Here is an 18,684-nt window from a genome sequence, read left to right on the forward strand (position 1 = left end):
AGATTACAATTCTAACCTCGCTTCCTCGGTAATATCCTTAGCCTCCCCGATGGAATTCACATTATGGAGCCAAGCAAATCAACAAAGGATACAATCATTCCTTTCATAAATATTTCAGTGCATAAACATGCATGTGATATCTGAAGGAAGTGTTTGAAATTTGAATCCCATAAATATTTGGAAAGTTTTGGGACACTTGAAATGTGTATAGCTGGACCCCTGCTCCTTTAGTCCGAGGATCTGCTAGCATCATATCCACAGAGCCTTGTATTAAGATAAACCTATATTCTATTCTGTGCCTTTGCTAAGGAGATAGTAATATCTGTGTTGCCGAGCCCTACCTCCTATTTAAGCAAATACTGTGAATCAGAGTGATCAAAAGTACAAACTTAGGAACAAAATTAATATATTTTTAAGCTGACAGATATAGTCACTATCATGAACTTGATTCACTCTGATGGTTCTATGTTAGCCTGGCTCACTCAGGGTCTGCCTTTCTGATTAGAGTCTCATTCGCACCCAGACTTCACAGGGTATTTCTATACAACACAGGTGGAAGAAAGCATGTGTGATCTGATTTGTCAGATTTCAAGTTCAGATTTAGTAGGTGGAGCTATTCTCTGGGCCTTTCTGTGCTGCCATTATGGCTCTCCTATTCCTTACCCATATGTCATAGGAGAAAAGATTCTGCCCCCACTCTTCCTCCCACCCTGGTCCCAAAGATAGTAAAAGCAGAGAAGGTAGGACACCCCTGATCTAGGCCTGTCCAAGGTCTGTGAAAGCCAGCCTTCTACCAATGCAACAGTGCCGAGTAAAGGGGAGCCCTGTTCCAGAGCTTTTGTTGGAGGGGGCTGGCAGTGAGAGAGGAGAGAGTGAGTGAGTGTGAGTGTGTGTGTGTGCGCGCGTGTGAGAGAGAGAGAGAGAGAGAGAGAGAGAGAGAGAGAGAGAGAGAGAGAGAGATATGAGAAAAATGGGAGCAGCAGAGAGAGGAAAACTATAGCTAACCCAGATAAGTGAAGTTGGAGAAAGAATGAGGTGAACAATGACAGGAAAAAACAATTAGGCAGCATGAATAAGGTAAAGTGGATTCGGAGTGGGTTCCAAGCACTGCACAACCAAGAATGCATCCTCCTGGAGTGGCTCCTAGGGTTTCTGAGAACAGTACTCTGCACAAGATGGATTTCTAAGAGCTTAGAAACCATTCTGAATAAGAACTTCCATCTCCTTGTGAGGATCACAAGACAAACTGTCTTTGGGCTCCCGGAGGAATTAAACATTAGAGTGAAGGATCTGAATGAGACCAGAGGTCAGTAACAGGAAGAGCACCTCCCTTTTACCCTACAATCTACAGTGTCCAGCACACTTTCACAGAGAGGAAGTGGATCCATCATGAATCCCCTTCATCAAAGTATAACGGTTACTCTGTCTTCTAGGTGTTTGCAAAACCTTCCCAGGTTGCTCCAGCATCTCTCCAGGAATCTAACTCCCCTGTCTCAACTCTAATTTCCAAGATGGCAATTTTCGGCCCCATTTAAAAGATGAGTATCAAAAAATCCACCCTCTATCAGACGTGCCTGCCTTCTCCTGGCCACCAAAACTTAAAAAGGAACCGAGGAAGTTTTATTATCATGGCAACACACTCCTGCAGTATCCTGGGATGAGATCACATCCTCAGCAATGTATCAATCCTTAACTATAGTGTATCAACTTTAATGTTTACTGTCTTCTAACCAAGGTAGCCTGTGGATGTCTATCTTAGTTACATTTTTGAAGTATTCATGTTGAAAAACTTTTTTTTTATTGACAATTGTTACTGAATAATTTACCTTGCATTATATTTTTGTGGGTTCAGGTTTTCCAAAAAATATTTTCCATTGCTCCAAGTAGTTGTTTCAATCTAGTTATGGAAGGCGCAGCTCACAGTGGCCCATGTGGGGATCAAATCAGCAACCGTGTTAAGAGCACCGTGCTCTAACCAACTAAGCTAACCAGCTGCCCTCCATTGCACTTTTTAAAAATTAATCAACACCTAGTATGTGCACAGTAGTATAAGTTGCTTCTGCATACTTCTGTCTTTTCTGATTTCAAACTCTTTTTCTAAGCCCTTCCCTCAAGGAGTGCTTTCTCTTCTTCCTTCCTTTTTTGGACATTCTCATTCCACATTAAGATGGAATCATATAGATCCAGCAAGTCAAGCCCTGTGTCTTCTTTCGGATTAGTTTTTTGAAATCTGTCCATGACATGTAGATAATTGTGTCTAAATTTATATGGTACATTTGGCTCTCTCAACCATTTCTCACTCAATTTTTCTGGCTTTCTCCATCCTTTCCATTAGGAACCTATGTTCTATCACCATGTGATTACTTTCCTAAATTGTAATAGCTTTCCAGAGTGGTGAACTGGTAGAATGGACTCCAGACCAGATGGTAAATTACTAGCCTGCATTTGAGGCTGAAGGAGAACATCAGTCAAGGAGCTATTTTTCCTTAACATTTGGTATGGGGTATTTTTGGTGCAGAGAAAATTCTCTTTTCTTGGAACCAACAATTTTCAATATTTATTGTTTGGTTTTGGATTTACTTTTTCTGAAAGGCACAGTGCATACTACTCAAATTTTAAACTAAAAGGCTCACTTGCTAACCATTCGTATACACAAATATTCATTTGGTGAATTATGTTTAGATAAAAATCTCTGATTTTCTTATTTTACACATCAATGGCACAGAATTCTTATCACACTAGTTCCATAAACCACATTTCCTCTTGAGAAATACTCACTGACTTTTAGAATATATATTTTATTTTATAACATGTATAGCAAAATAAAAAAAAGACATTTGCAACATTCTTGAACATGTATCAGTTTTCTCCCATGGGCAAAATCTGCTTAGAATGAAGTCAATATTCAGGACTTAGTTCTCTGAAGAATCTATACTTAGTAACATTAGTGTATCAACTTCATTTTTATTAAATATGAATAATACAGTTAGTATTGATATTTTTGCTGGATAACTTCATTGCGGGGGTAGGATGTTCAGAAGCATCCCTGGGTCGGCCCCTTATATGCCGTTAGCACCCACTCTAAATAATGGCAAATGTCCCCTGGGGGACAGAATCACCACTGGTATGAAACAACCTAAGATTTGAATTTAACCAACCAACCAACCAACCAACCAACCAACCAACCAACCAACCAACCAACCGACCAGGAATAGGCCCAGTTTAATGTAGATACAAACTACAATTAAATAAAAATACAGAGATTTAATTTTTTCTTTATGCACATGTAAAAATTACGAACAATCAAGGAGGCACAAACCCTAAGACTCTCCCAATTAAATACAAAATTTATTCTGAAAAAAAACATAATACTGACTCTGCACTGTCATAATGTAGATTTTGTGATGTCACCGCATTATATAGTTAATTTTAGTGATTGTTTAAAAAATATCCTCAGTGATTTCAGATAGAACATCAGATCTTTACCACCTGTATTCAAACTATTCTATTGTTTTAAAGCCAACGGTACCAAAACCAAAATAAATTGGGGGACATCTGAAGATTTTCTGAAATGTTTCTATCTGCAGCAAGACAAGTATTAAGGGCGAGAGGGTTAAGTAAAGAGGGTGAGGTAAGGTTTAGTAACAGTGGCTCACGTTTGTTTGATGGGTGTGTTCAGTTAGGGATGGATAAGGCTGCCTCTAAGTCAACATTATTCAATTACATGAACACTAATGATAAAGAGATCTAGAGAGAGAGACAGAGCTAGAGAAAGAGAGAGAGAGAGAGAGAGAGAGAGAGAGAGAGAGAGAGAGAGAGAGAGAGAGAGAGACACAACAGGTATACTTTACCATCCCCGGGAATGATGCGGAGGGTAACTGTGTTTCCCGCTTCCTTGATTAGGTTGACAATGTCTGAATGGGACTTGTTGGTGATGGAACATCCATTTACTGCCAAGATCCGGTCTCCTACTTTCAGCTTGCCACATCGGTCAGCAGGGCTCCCCTCAATAATCCGACCTATTTTGTGAGGCATAGCCACACATGCATTGCCTGCTTTGATATTGAGTTTTAATTTTTTTTTTTAAGTTACGTGGGAATGTAGTAAAGGGAGGAGAAAAAGGGTTGAAAAGGGAAAGAGAAGGTTAAGTGTTAATTAATTAAAGCATTAAGCAAATGTTATTAAAGGAGAGCTCGGTGCCTGCCTGTTAGAAGCTCTAGCCCTCACACGGTAGGCAGCTCACTGTTGCAGTCCTTTCCTGATTCAGAAGGAGGGGACAACCCCAGATTCCCTTTAAATCAACTACAAAATGTGGGATATTTAGTAACTTCAAAGATTCTCAAGAGCCCCAAAATAGCTGCCATTGGCTTATTTGGGGACTGCAAATATGAAACCCAGAGTTGGAATGGATGCTTTTACGCATTCTGTGTTCATGTCACTTCACTTTTGCCAGCTGTTGTTTAAGCTTCTGCCAATGTTTTGTTCTTTCTCCATTTAGAAAAATAATCACTGGGCGTCTGGTGAGGCATGAGAGTCTGCTAGCACCAAAAATTCAATCTGAAAACACCTAATGGACAAACACTTAGACTTCCTGCCTTTTATCCAGAATGATGAAAGCTTTAGAAAAAGGGCATAATTACAAAAGATGAGCTGAGAAAGCCCCCAACCGTGACACCTGCTTTTGCGTTTATGACCCTTGCTCAATTAGCCTGTGTCGTGTGCTTTCAGGGTGGGGCCCAAATGGCTCAGAGCTCTGAAACCCTCCAAGCTCACAGAAACCCCTCACAGGAACATGAAAATCTTGTACCTACTCAGGCTGAGGACAGTGACCCAAAGCTGAGTTCAAATCATTCTTCAACCCTTTCCTTTGATCATTTCCTTTCTCATTATCAGTCACTACACGTCTACAATATGAGAAACCAGGAAGAGTGCATCCAAGAGGGAAGGATACAATGCACTCTGAGGGACCCCATGTCACAACCATGAGCTCACTTCTAGAGAGAGGTGGAAAATTGCCTTTGAAGCCTGACATAGGGATTTCCGTGAATCATACATTTTGTTTCAAAGTTTCCTATGCATAGTCACGTATTTTTGGAATTTGTCTTTCTGGGGACTGTGAAGATAGTTACGCAGTTGAGCCGTCTTTTGGAAAGAGTGACAAAATTAACACGGGAGACATTGAAACGGAGTAGGCTTTTCCATCATAATTTGGCCCTTGAGGATAAAATGTGTGGGAACAGGAGCTATAATTCATTTGAATTTTAGCATATTTGCCTGATGTAATTCACTGGATGTAACGTCATGGACAAAGAATTTTTTAAAAAGAAGTTAAACAGTCTTTTGGGATTCAACAGGTAGGTGTGGTGGAAAGCTTCCATACTCAAATTCAAGGTCTTGATTAAGTTTAGCCCATTCCCAGGACAACTCGCATCAGAAAAGTATCTAACAGCAGGTATGAAGAAAGCTCTGCATAGCTCAGAACAGAAGTCTCATGCAAGGTATTTGGGAAAGTTTAATATGATCATTGTAAGAGCCAGAGGAAAAGAATCAAAGACCAAATTGAGTGAAGACATTCAATATTCATTAAACAACACATAGCCTCCCACCTGACATATCTGCTACTTTGTTCTAGACAGTGAAGCTGAGAATTCTGAAATCCCGAGAATATCCATGGTGCATGGGGACAATCAAAATGTAGAGCTGAAGAAAATAACTTGGGGTCTTTTTTCCCCCCTCTGCTTTTCTTTTTTGGGAAAAGTCTCCAAAATTAATTTTAAAAACAAAAAAAATCTTGCCTTAATATCATGTCACCCATCCATGACGTGCTGTGATAACTTTATTAAAGCATCTCACACAAGCATGGTTAGTAATGGGTGTTTGTTACTGCAGCCACACATGCACAGACCTGCTGACTCACTGTCCCTTCATGGACAGACGGTAGGGAAAATGGGTTTAGCAGGCAGCAAGGGACAACACTAAGTGGAGGCAAGGGAGTTCCCAGGAGGAGAAAGGTAAAGGCACGGACACCTCACTGATCCCGGGCAGCAGGGGACCTGGGCAACTGGTCATCAGATTCCTTGTGAATAAGTCGTTTGTGGATAGAGCTGAGGGAAATTTCAAAGTGCACAGCCTTTCCTGCCTTCCATCGTATTCCATATTAACCAACAAATGTGCTTGGGGAATAACAAATGACTTTATCTAATGAAGAAGGTGGATCGTTTTTGGAGTATATATTTACAATCCATTGAACTGGGAACAGATTCATAAATTACTAGTTCCTGGGATCCCCTGGGTTCCTATTTGTCTCTGCTTGTGCACCCAGCAGAGAGTTAACCTTCTGACTGGGTGACAATTGCGTTTCTCCATACTCTGCCAAAACCCCCAACATCTGGGTGAGATGGGGAAATCACCCCTGCTAGAATTCAAGGGCAATGAAGGCAAATGACTCTTAACTCAGATTTTAATTAGATTCTTAACCAGGCAACAGTAAAACTATTATTTAAAATTTAAAAAACTTCAGATGGGGATAGAGTAGAAAAAGGACACAGGGAAGGTGGAAAGGGCCTTTCAGGTAATACTTTTAACTCTTCACGCCTCTATTTTTTCCTAAACATTTTTACAACCACATGTTTCTTTTGAAAACCCTTAGGCCTTCTGATGCTACTGCTGTTAGTGATTTCCTACTCAGGACCTCGCAGAAGGCTTTCCCTGGCAACAATGTCTGATGCTCTATGGTCAGGGGTTGCTCTGCAAGTTTCACATACGCATTAAGTGTGTGCATGTGAACACACATTCAGGATGGAAGCTGAGTGGTTTAAAAAAAGCACCAAAAACCCAACCTTCAGGACGGGAAACGCTACCCAACACACTGCATCCCAAGGAAGACTTGAATTGCCTGACGCGCAAAGCACGGGGGCACTTCTGCTAATGAGACTGTGGCCCCCTTCCCCGGGCACCTCGGAAACACTGCCGGCAACACGGCCCACACTCACCGAAAGTCGTGCCTGCCTCGGGCCGGCTCACTGACGACACAATGACGAAGCCAAAGCCCTCGTTGTCCCCGCGCCGGATGTCCACGTCGTAGGGCTGCACCGCCGCGCCCCCCAGGCCGCTGCCGCCGCCGCCGCCGCTGCCGATGCCGCTGGTGCTGCCGCTGCCCGAGCTCACCGTGTTCAACGAGTTCTGGCTGCCCTGCGGGGTGCGCTTCTCCTCCGTCAGGGACGCCGGCTGGTTGCTGCTGTGCTGAGACGACGCTGGCGACGGCACCTCGGTCTCTGCTTTGGGGGCTGCACAGCGATGCACCTCAGTTACCTGACGTGGCCAGAAACGCGCCCCGACACCCCTCCTCCTTCCCCCAGCTCCACAGCGAGCAAGAAATCAGGAGAGGAACCGGGTAAGACAGCACCGGGGCTTACAGACCTGAGAAGCGAGGATTGAAAACAGCTTCTCGAGAAAGCATTTCCTTTTCAGTATCTACTGACACCGACCTCACAGGAAAGCGCCCCGATGGACACCCCAATCGTGTGTCCTCTGCAGCGCACTATGCATCACTACCCGCTCAGACTGGGCTTTGCGGCCCGGCCAGCCGCTCTGAAATACCTCCTGCGCACAAAACAAAGGCCAAGTACCCGCAGCACAGGGCGGCCACGCCGACGACGACCACGTGTCTGCCTCACATACGACGCTGGCCGCACATTCATATTTCCATTACCCTCAAGTCACCGTTCTATGCAGCGTTCCAGTTTTTGCTTTTTCCATCAGGCAAGTGATTGTACATTGGGAACACCATTCATGTCGCCATACTGTGGGATTCCTGACAAAACCTGGCAGAGGCAGACTTAGTTTCTCTTCCCAGCTTCCAGATGTCAATTATCTGCTCTGCTCCCACAACTGGACACATTAGCCTCCCTCTGAGTTCCTTTTATTAACTTCCGCTTTTACTGAATTGCTTAGTCAGGTGACAGCGGGAAGCACTCCTCAGTGGCTACAACAGTTGGCGGAACCCACTTACGTTTCATGCCCAAAGCAAAACGTATGTTCGGGTTTTGGATACGACTATATTTATTACCAAAAGCTTCTCCTTTCAGAGACTTCTTTTTATTGTAGTAAAATATTGGAGAACATAAAATTTATCCTTTTAACCATTTTTAAGTGTATAGTTCAGTGCCATTAAGTATGGTTACACTGTTGTGCAACGATCACCACCGTCCATCTCCCCAACTTTCTCACCTTCCAGAATTGAAACTGTCCCCACGAAACGCTAACTAACCATTTCCCCCCGCCCCCAGACCCTGGTAACCACCATTCTACTTTCTGTCTCTAAAAATTTGACTGCTCTAGGTACCTCATGAAAGTGGAATCATATAACATTTGTCCTTTTATGACTGGCTCATTTCACTTAGCCTAATGTCTCTTCAGAGATTCAGCATACCTTTGACCCAGAGCTAAAAACCCGAAGTATTTAAGATTTTAAAAATAATTCTGAAGCAAACAAAAATCACATTATTCTACTATTTTTATTTGGTCCAATGAAGTAAAAAAGTTTTCATGGCATTTCAAAAGCCATTTCTAACTGGCCGCTACTGGATGCATGTGATATGTTAGGAAAGCTTCTGAGGCCAATAGTGAGCTCTGGGCTCCTAACCAATTCATACTGTCTTCTATAGCTACAGGAGGTAAGTCTCTCCACTAGAATCTGATATCTTAATGTAATTAATTATATACCATTAAAATTAGTTTTGCTAGTTTCTTTTTTTAAACAAGGTGCCAGTTGATTTTATCTGGTTAAGTAATATTTCACTAATAATAAAGCTATAGAGAATTCATACTATTAGGTTGGTACAAAGGCAATTGTGCTTTAAAAGGTTAAAAATAATTGCAAAAACCACAATTATTTTTGCACTAATCTAATATTTCACATCACATTTCTTCAGTAACTCAACTGATACCACTAAATCTGCTTCTACTGAATTCTGGGTTCTGTCTTGAATATTTGGAAGTGGGGGCTGCAGACAAAGATGAACCACCAACACATGTGCTCTCAGGCAGCTGGTGAGTGAGTGGAAAGGACACACACAGTGAGCTAGCTGTCTTTAAATGGCGGATTCTGATACAGAAGTAAACCCTGACTCACAAGAATGGCAAGAAGGGAATGCTAAAATCTGGAGCCAACTGTAGGAAGGACGGAATTTCCAAGGGTTTCACAGAGATTATACTTGAGTTGGGCCTGGAAGGGTATGTAGTACTCAGTATGTATGTAGTCTTATTATGTATGTAGAAGTACTTGAGAACTCAAGTACTTCAAAGCTTGCAGGAGGAAGGAATCAAGTATGACCTAAAACTGGCCAGTTCTACAACTTTCTTGTACAGGGGGAAAAAATATGTCTGTCAACAACAGAGTAGCTTTTTTATGAGCTTATTTTGCAGCACGAGCCTACTTTTTGTTCTCTTAATTTGAAGTTACAATTCTCCTGACTGTCATAATGGCTATTTTCACTGAGAGTTATCATCAAATGAAGAGACACCTGAGTTCTGGTTGGCAAGGAGTTGGGGGGAGGTAATATACATTCAACTACCCTTCTTCTAGAAGCCTTTGCTGAATATGGGCGGACAGCACATTAAAGTACTTTTGAAAGACAGTAGTTTTGCAGGGTTGGAGAGAAGCAAACCATCTGGAAATTCTGAGCTTAATCACATTTGCAGACATTTGCTAAAATAGATGCTTGAGGAGGCAGACACAGGAAGGGGTCCTTTTCTGTGCATAAAGTGACACTGTGCTGTCTGAAGGAAGGAATAAGAAGCATACCCGAAAATACCACTTTACGCCGCACTGTGAGGTTGACATGGCCTTGCTTGGCGGCTTGTTGCATAAGCTGGACCACAAGCTGGTGTGATTTTCCAATTACTGGTGTCCCATCCACACAGATTAATTCGTCCCCAGACCTCAGGCGGCCGTCCGTATCAGCAGCCCCCAGCGGTACGATGTGACCGATATAAATCTGTTGAATAATTGGACGATGGATGAAACACTGACCTTTTGCTTTACTATTATACTGATGGCCTTCACGTCTCCGACATTTCAATCCCTTCATTCATGTCTGCATTCATACCACAAACATTCACTGAGTGCCCACTGGGTACCAAACATTATGTGTGCTACATGCTACAACAATTCTTAAATGGTGGAAAAAATAACTTTTTCTTGTTTGGTTCCTTGACACTTACCTATGGTCTGGTGATGATTCACTTTTTCTCCTTTGCAGAAATAAATCACTTCATTCCTTTCATTTGCAAAACCCTTTCTCCTTTTCTATCTACCTAAGAACCCTCCTTTCAGAACACTCTGCTAATTATACTACTAATACCACTTTTCTTTAAAGGTCCAACACCATGCCTAGCAATAGCAAATGCACAATAAATACTAAGAGTCAGGCAAAGTCTGGTTCGACACCCCCAGACCTGTACTCTTTTAAAGCACCTGCGTACGAGCAGTCTTGATATTTCACGCCTTGCTGTTATAGTTACCACCCACTAACGTTTAGTTAACATATTTTTGTTTTCTTTACCATCTCACTATATAATAACACTGTAGCTACCTTTACATGACATTTATTGTTTAAAAAGAACTTTGAAATCAGTGGTTAAGAATATGGACTCTGGAACCAGAACTTTTCCAGTCCCTCCATTTGCTAACTCTGTGATCTTGGGTAAGTTCATAAACTTTCTGTGTCTTTATGATTTGAAAAATGGGGATAAAGTCATGGATTCAATGGATTAATGACAGAATGTACGTTAAAAGCCTTAGGAATAGCATCTGGCACGTAGTAAGAGCTCAGTAAATAAATAGCCATTTTTATTATGAGGAGGGAATTAACAATACTCATCTTTAGTTCTCTTTTCCCCTTCCAAAGGATTCTGTGATGTAATACTAAATTTATTCTAGAGATGAGGCCCAGAGAGGGTAAACATCTCCTGACCCTTGTTTAGGGTTCTCTCCTTTTGTAAAGACAGTGGTCCTACTTTCTCTAATCTCCCATGATGCCTTGTGAAGTGCTCTCAATGTACTAGCTACTCAATATACAAAGCCAACCACCTGTGGCAGATTTAACAGAACTAGATAGAGCAATCAGGCTATTGTTTTCTTAGTTGATACAGATTCCTTTTTTGCTTTTTGGTTTCATTTTCTTTGATGGGGATCTCCAGATGCTCTAGCTGCCACTTTCCACAAATACGAACTCAAACTTTTTAGAAAGGACCTAGTCCCTTCTTCGAGATAAAAAAGCTCCACAAACTATAATGAGTAACCTCCACTGCTTGACACGAAACATCCAGTATTGCACCTAAGCTGGACTCAAATCTTGATGATTTCTCACTGCTGCTGGTCTGCCTCGAAGTCTTAGAAAATAGCACTGATGGGGAGAAGTAGACAAAGGACTCACAGGTTCCCCTGGTTCATTTCCACCCAGAATCCTAAATCCAAATCCAGTCTCTTTCCTCCAGAGGAAGATGTCCTGTTCTTGGTAATCTGGAACTGCAGAGGGGAGAACAAAGAGGGAGATTATTTCTCCGATAAAAGGCATGACACAGTTATTGGACGAGTACTGATGGTGCTTGAGCAGATGACAGCTTTCCAACACAGACAAGGAAGCAAACCATCCGGACAGGTGGAACAAGAGGACGCTGGGCGAAAGGAAACAGTGGGAGGAGTCATTGAGCTCTGAGTTTTTCCAAAGGACTAATCACTGTTTGATAATTCCTAATGAAGCCCAAGTCATTATCCCTCACTGAGCCGGAAATCAGCACTGGCTGCTCTCCGTGGTGCTGTTGCAGGGGAATTAAAATCATCACGTGGGGCACCACAATGGGCCCATGTCCCAGAAGAGAGCTGATGCTGAGTCAGAGTGACCTCTGAAGCCAAGGCTGCTCTGAGGACTTAGCAGGCTGATTAAGTCACCCGATGTTATATCAATGACAAGAAAGAGGAGAGCTTGGGGTAAAGACTTTTCTACTTAAAAAAAAAAAAAGAAAAAATCACTTCTTTCTCTCTTAACGTAACGCAGACCAGCAATGCCAGAATTTGATTTGGTACATCATATTTACCAAAAAAGGTTACTCAGGAACATCCTTGTATATCCAAATATACAAAGTTTACTATGATTTCAACACTGTTACCAAAAGTAGTAGCCTCCCATATCTTTAAGATTACTGGTGATTGGGTGATGAACACACAATGGGATTTATAGATGATGTAATACAGAATTGTACACCTGAAATCTATGTAATTTTACTAACAATTGTCACCCCAATAAATTTAATAAAAAAAAAAAAAAAGATTACCGGTGATGAAATTGTTCCACATCAATCAACCATATTTCATCGTTAAAATGACCGTTTTACTGCAGAATTTGCCTATAACATTTCAACATTTTAAGTATTAATTTATTATCCAGTAACTTGATTTTACTTTTAAAACTCAGTAATAGTTCAGGGTTTTACAATGAAAAATCTACTTTTTTAAAAGAGAATTTCCATATAAACATGCTTATTGTACATGAAATTGTTCTATTTACCAGTCTGTTACTTAAATAAGATAATAAAAAAGGGTTATTTCTATTCAATTCTTATTTACTGCTTTAATGTATAGTGTTTTACAGTCTGTAAAATGACATGTCTTTTATTTAAAGAGATAAAATACAGTTTAGTGGTAGTGAATCTTTAAAACGGAAATTTTCAAATACTGTTCTGCAGATTTTCTGGCTTATTTAGTTAATTGGATTTTAGGCTGAAGGACTGTGGCGGCCTGAGAATTTACTTCTTGCCTTCTCCAATTTTGTACAATGGGCTACGGAAGAAGAAGGTGGTTGTTTAGATTTCAAGTTGGAGAGAGGTGTCCTTTCTTAGTGACTCACCCACAAGCTTACAGTGTATAGTGAATTAATATGCCGAGAGAGAAGAAGCTAAATAAATAGGTAAGTACAAGTCAGAGGAGTTTGCATCTGGTATTTTTGCTTGAGCTATGTTAATGCCATGGACTTAAATGGTGCTTTTTATCCAATGCTTCTTTTAAAATTGTAATTGCTGAGGCTGAGCTTCAAGACGCCAAGAAACAAGGAGTTACGCCACATCACAGTACTCCCATAAACACAATTTGAGAATGGTATTTTCTTGAGCACGCTAAGGGTAACAATATTTCCTTTCTGTTTGAGTAGCTGGCTAAAGGGTATTTACCGTAATAACCTAATGGAAACAACAAATTAAATCAAGTTGGGTCTCCGTCTTCTGTTCACCCAAGCAGGAGGATTATTACCGAAACAGACCACGGGTGCGTTCCAACCAGCACGAGATTCCTGGCAGAGTCTGCTTTATGTCTGCCGAGCTTTCTGTGAACCAGGAAAGGGCCTTTGCAGAGATCTGCAGCCCAGACCCGTTTTTCTCAGCATCATTTGACACAGGAACACTTGCCCACTCTGCAGTGACATGAAATGTACCGAGTCCTACGTTGCTCATTTGCTGTGAGCTAGCGTGGTGCGTATGGGTGGTTGTGGCCAGCAGACTTAGGCTTATCACACAGTTTAGTCCATAGGAAAAAAGCATTTGTTTCTGAGACTCAATGGGAAAGTGGCACATTTATTTAAAGAGCTTCCGGTTGAAAACCAAGATGCCTAATGACACCAAGGATGTGTAAGACTCCAGGGACGAGCGGGAAAACACAGACACAAACATGATACACCAACACAGAGACATGTTACAAGGAAAGTCTTTTGGCACCTTTACGTTGGCATTTTAACATTTAGCTCTTCTACCAACACAAGTACATGACGGGTGATAAGTCAGTCTGCAACATAGTCTAGAATTACAGAATTTCTCTCTTCTGTGTCCTCTGCTGCCACTCCCTACCAGGGACAGTGAAGTTTCTAAACTACTCCCCCCAAATGGTTTGTCCTCTTCTTTATTTCAGGCAGATTCTATTGTAATTAAATTTTTAGGTAGAGCCATCTTTCTGTTTATATTACTTTGTTTTTCTTTTGAGTAAGGCTAAATCAAAAAGAGCTAAGAAAATCTTGTCCAACTTTCTTTATTTTTAAGCCCTAACACAGGAGACAATCTCAGCAGATACTCTCCTTTGGTAACACCAGTGACAGCTCAGTAAAGTGGTCAAAAGACTTCCTTTGATAATTAGAAAGAATGGCATCACTAGGTTTGCTACACTTTTCCAGACGTAGCTAACACATGCCCAGCACTTTTCATTTCATCTTGTCTTTGGTCTATGCCTGGTCAACACGAGCACCGGTGCACTTCTGTTCATGGCAGTTCTCTCTCTGAGTGTCTCCCCAGCCCCCAGACCAATGGGAACATCAAACAGGATGAACAATAATGGAGAAATAAAAGTTTTCAGTGCATTCTTACTCTGACATTCTCCAAAATTCGTGGAATTGATTTCTCTCTCTCTTTCACCCTTGCTCAATCCCGATGCAGGCGAAGGTGACATAGCTGGAATATTAATTTCACAATTTTGCAATGCTTAATGTATGTGCTTTCTCTTAGTTTATTTCAATTTAGTTTTGATTGATAAAGAACGTACAGTTAAGCTTTCACAGTAAAGGTCATGGCTGCTGTGGATTTTAAAAGACTATAGTTTGATTCTGTTTTCCTTTTTGCATGGTGCTTTTCTTGTCAAAAAGCTAGAATTTACAATTGTACTGTTGGAAATTTCATAGAACTCCCATTACCATCTGAGACTCTTCAAATTTAATTATACCCTAAAGTACACATTCTTGTATGACCTTGTTTGAATCATGTCACGAACTATAGATTTGACTAAACCCTTATTTCCTTTTGAAAAAAATTAAGTATACTTTTGTTACTGCCACACTACAGCATTTATTTAAAAGAGTATCAAGTTCCTGATGGAATTCATGCTTGTGCTAATACCTGCTCAGATGAATTCTAGGCAGTTCGGCCAGAACAGCCTTTTATTTAGAGACACAAATCATCAGATCTGGCCAAGTTCTGAACACACACACATGCAAGATCTGTCATAAACAGCTCTTAAAATCTACAAGTGCACCAAGCTCCTTAAACTCATTATGATAAAGGAACCCATTCACCAGTTCCAAACTTGTAAGTGTGTCTCCCCGGAGCAGGATAGGTTTATGTGGTTAATATGACAATTTTGACATTTTTTTCTTTCCAAACTATTTTGTGAACAGGCAAAATTTCAACCAAAGTTTTAGATTTTCCTTTATAGTAAACACTAGTGGATACTAGTTGGTCTTCCTGAACACTAACTAATAAGATTGCATCAATGTCATTTTTAAAATCACGTGTACAACTGGTATGTTACCTAGAGAAAACACAAAACAGACAACATGGCTTTAAAGGACTTCCATGTTTGCCTTTGTTTTAAATTAAACATTTAAGCCTTGCAAAAGGATTTATTAACACATCTGCAATTCAGATTGATTCATTTGACACTACTGTTTTGACAGATGGCCATATCAAGAATGTGGTATTTTGCTCAGCATTTAGATCACGTGAAGATCAGAGGCTATACGAGTCTTCACATTGCCTTTCACAAAAAAAAAAGTATATCGGGGAAATACCAGGGGTGCCAAAAAAATGTATACAAGTGGACACTTTGGCCAACGCGGCTCAAGCAGTAGTTCGCCATAATTGGAAGTGTCTGGACGCTGATAGTAACCTCTTTGAGCACCTTTTGCAATTGCAGAAGTCGAACGTGATTTGTATTCATCGTTTGTTATTGGTATATATTGAGTGTTACAATTTTAATACAGTTTTCCTTTCTTAAAATGTGTATACATTTTTTTTGCACCCCCTGTATGTTTTCCCAGAAAGGGGGGCATAACTTAAGGGTACAATTAAGGTGCTATTGCTGACTTCAATTTTCCTGGAGAACTTTGCTCATTTTAATGTCTTGGGGTAGGGACAGCAAATCACATCTAATACTGCTGCACACCGTGTGTGTGTGTGTGTGTGTGTGTGTGTGTGTGTGTGTGTGTGATGCGCATGTGTGTGTTTTAAGACAAGGTAAAAAACAACCTAAAGGCATGGCATAAAACAATCTGGGATACAGCAAAATACTAATTAAAAGACAAGACAAGACTGCTGCAGGTTCACTCACAGGTACTGTGTAAGGAAGGAAATCTATGTCGGATTCTGAATAATTACTATTGGGGGAAAAACTGTCATCATTATCCTTACTTAGTAGTGAGGAAGAATCCAAGAGAATCTTAACATCAATTAGGTTGCTACAATCACTCAATTAGAGTCTCCGATCACCAAAAAGAAATTGATTCTCATTTGTGCTGCTAGATCCTGTTCCTTAGAAGTTAAAAAAAAAAAAAAAGGAAGGCACAAAACTGGCACCCTTTCAAATATTTCAGTCTGACTGCCTCCTGAACAATTTTGATTCTTAAAGCAGCTGGTTGTAGCAAAATTACAAATTTTCCCTTTTTGGGTGGGGGAGGGGTAGAAACATTAAAAAATTGGATTAAATATCAAATTCTGAAGAAATTTTGCTTCCATCAAGGTGAAAATGGCATTTGAGCTGGAGCCTCCTATTAAGTGGATGCATCAGAATTGTCTGTCAATCCGTGATGCCCCTGCCAGCCCTTCAGAATACCATTTATTTGATCACAAAAAGATTCATACATGGGAAACTCAGTCATAAATGTGTACTGTATTGAGAAAAGCAGGGGCATGGTCAATAAAGCAATATCTCAACATCAACGGAAGTGGGGTCATTGATTGGAGAAGCTGCATGGTTAAAGAGAAATGTGAACAGAATGTGAAAATATTCCTTTTTGGAAAACATTTCTTCAAAGAAATCACTGTAGTTAACAAGAAGACAGTGAGAGCAGACTCTAGGCTCATTCTCAGGAACTACTGCTTACGAGACATGTTCCAAATGGAACTCCATTTCCTGTGTCCTGGTGTCAGGGTGACTCCAGGGGTCTTTCTAGACCAGGGACTAAATCAATCCCTTCTTGAATTATCTGGCTTCTGTTAGCATACTGAACCCTTAGCCAAAACAGCCTATTTAATTCCATGCACTATTCTAATAAGAAGGCAATGATATTCTCCCCCAAGAAAGAAAACCATGGAGGGACCCTTCAGTGACTTCTAAAATTTGACCATCTTCCAAACTCCAGACTTGCCTTGTGCCCCAAACTGCTGAGTCGCACCCAGTAGTGTGGCCGACATTCCTCCTCAGACAGGGATTCTGGCCTCACCCCCACCCCTATTTTGTTTGGGTCACAGAGGAGTTGCTTTAGCCAGCAAAGGAAATGCTTCACAGCCAAGCCTGAGTGGGTGGGCGAGAGGCCGGACCACCTCCCAAGCGTCCACCACCTCTGTGCCACGACTCCCAGGGGCTTTGCCTGAGAGACAACCACAGCTGAGGCCATGAAACACACCTGTGCTGAGGGGGGACGGGCACAAAGAGGGTGGGCGAAATGATTCCCTTCTCTCCTCCAGTTTAAATCAGACCTTTCACCAAATGTGGCCTTCTCCGTCATTAAACATTCTCTCCCATCCCATGCCAGAAAGAGAAAATGAAGCCCGTGTACTTCCTGGTTGCTTCACCCTGACCAATCAGACTCATGAGAAAATGTCAGTGATAGCTACAGCCAAAAAGGGACCATTGGTATGCCCTGAGCGGAAAATGAGTATTACTTATAGTGAAGTCTTTGGAACTCATTTCATAATAAAAGGTAAGAAATTAAACATGAAGGCAATATTAAGTTTATAAGAGCCAAAAAGTTATAATGTATGCCATCACTAGTTCATATTTCTCGAAAAGGTAAAGCCAGAGGAAGAGGAATGCATTTAATCACGGTGTAAATAATTAAAGCACCAACCACTCACCATGTTTTTTAAAGGGGAATATTTAAAAAGACTGATGATAACAGTAAAAAAAAAAAAAAAAAAAAAAAAAAAAAATTACCAGTATTCTTAAAAACTAAGAAACTACTAAGAAAGCATTTAATTTCTTCTCATTCCTCCTGCAATCCAAACCAATCATATTTATGTTCCATTGTATATCCGAGCTCCTTCACAAGAGCACACCATGCCGCAACCTCCACACGGGGGAAGAATTAATGAGACGGCAGCTCTGATCTACCACTTCTTTGAACTGAAAGGAAAAATAAGTCCATTTCTATCCAGGTCCTTTATGTGATGACCGTCCATATCTACCCCTCCCCAGACTGAAGACGTAAGGGAGCATCCAAGAATAGCCAACAGATTCCGTCGCTGCTCTCATAAGTTTTTGCCTCTCACCTTGATTCACCTCTATCCAGTCTACACACCGGAAAATCTACTTTTAATAAGCCTCAAAAGAAAGTTGAAGCCCTGAGGTGGGGTCATGGAAAGATAGCAGATAGCAGCTAGGGTGCTACTCACGTCGGTTTTCATACATGCTCCTGGACTGGGCCCAGATTTTAAAAGGATCTGGTTTTTTCTGCCCAGAGCTGTCGGTCTGTTCTGGAGCTGGGGCCTCTGCAGGTGGGTACTCGGGGAGCACCTGTGTGCTGTGGCTTGGGGACGCCGTGTGCAGGCTCCGGCGGCTGGAAACACTGTGCTGAGAACTATTCTGGCTGTCTTTTCTTTCCAGTGGTTGCTGCAAGTAAACGAGTGAGAGGGGCAAGAAGAGAAGATGATTAT

General features: G+C 41.2%; 1 protein-coding gene across 20 annotated transcripts in view; it reads right to left on the reverse strand.

Moving 5' to 3' along the window:
* Nucleotides 1–18,684, reverse strand: part of MAGI1 (membrane associated guanylate kinase, WW and PDZ domain containing 1) — a 590,782-nt gene that overhangs the window by 13,777 nt on the left and 558,321 nt on the right. For 9 of the 20 annotated variants that reach the window (XM_019757182.3, XM_019757186.3, XM_019757181.3 and 6 more), the window contains 6 exons: nucleotides 18,424–18,640; nucleotides 14,407–14,490; nucleotides 11,439–11,530; nucleotides 9,806–9,998; nucleotides 6,993–7,286; nucleotides 3,852–4,055 (listed from right to left, as the gene is read on the reverse strand). In XM_019757182.3, coding sequence (XP_019612741.3) covers nucleotides 3,852–4,055; nucleotides 6,993–7,286; nucleotides 9,806–9,998; nucleotides 11,439–11,530; nucleotides 14,407–14,490; nucleotides 18,424–18,640 — 1,084 coding nt within the window. The remainder of the gene's footprint in view (nucleotides 1–3,851; nucleotides 4,056–6,992; nucleotides 7,287–9,805; nucleotides 9,999–11,438; nucleotides 11,531–14,406; nucleotides 14,491–18,423; nucleotides 18,641–18,684) is intronic. The other 11 variants (XM_019757183.3, XM_019757188.3, XM_019757197.3 and 8 more) reach the window with 6 other exon arrangements.

Source organism: Rhinolophus sinicus, chromosome 5 (assembly GCF_057876585.1).
Source record: "Rhinolophus sinicus isolate RSI-liver-muscle chromosome 5, RSI-T2T, whole genome shotgun sequence".
In the NCBI taxonomy this organism is placed as follows: domain Eukaryota; kingdom Metazoa; phylum Chordata; class Mammalia; order Chiroptera; family Rhinolophidae; genus Rhinolophus; species Rhinolophus sinicus.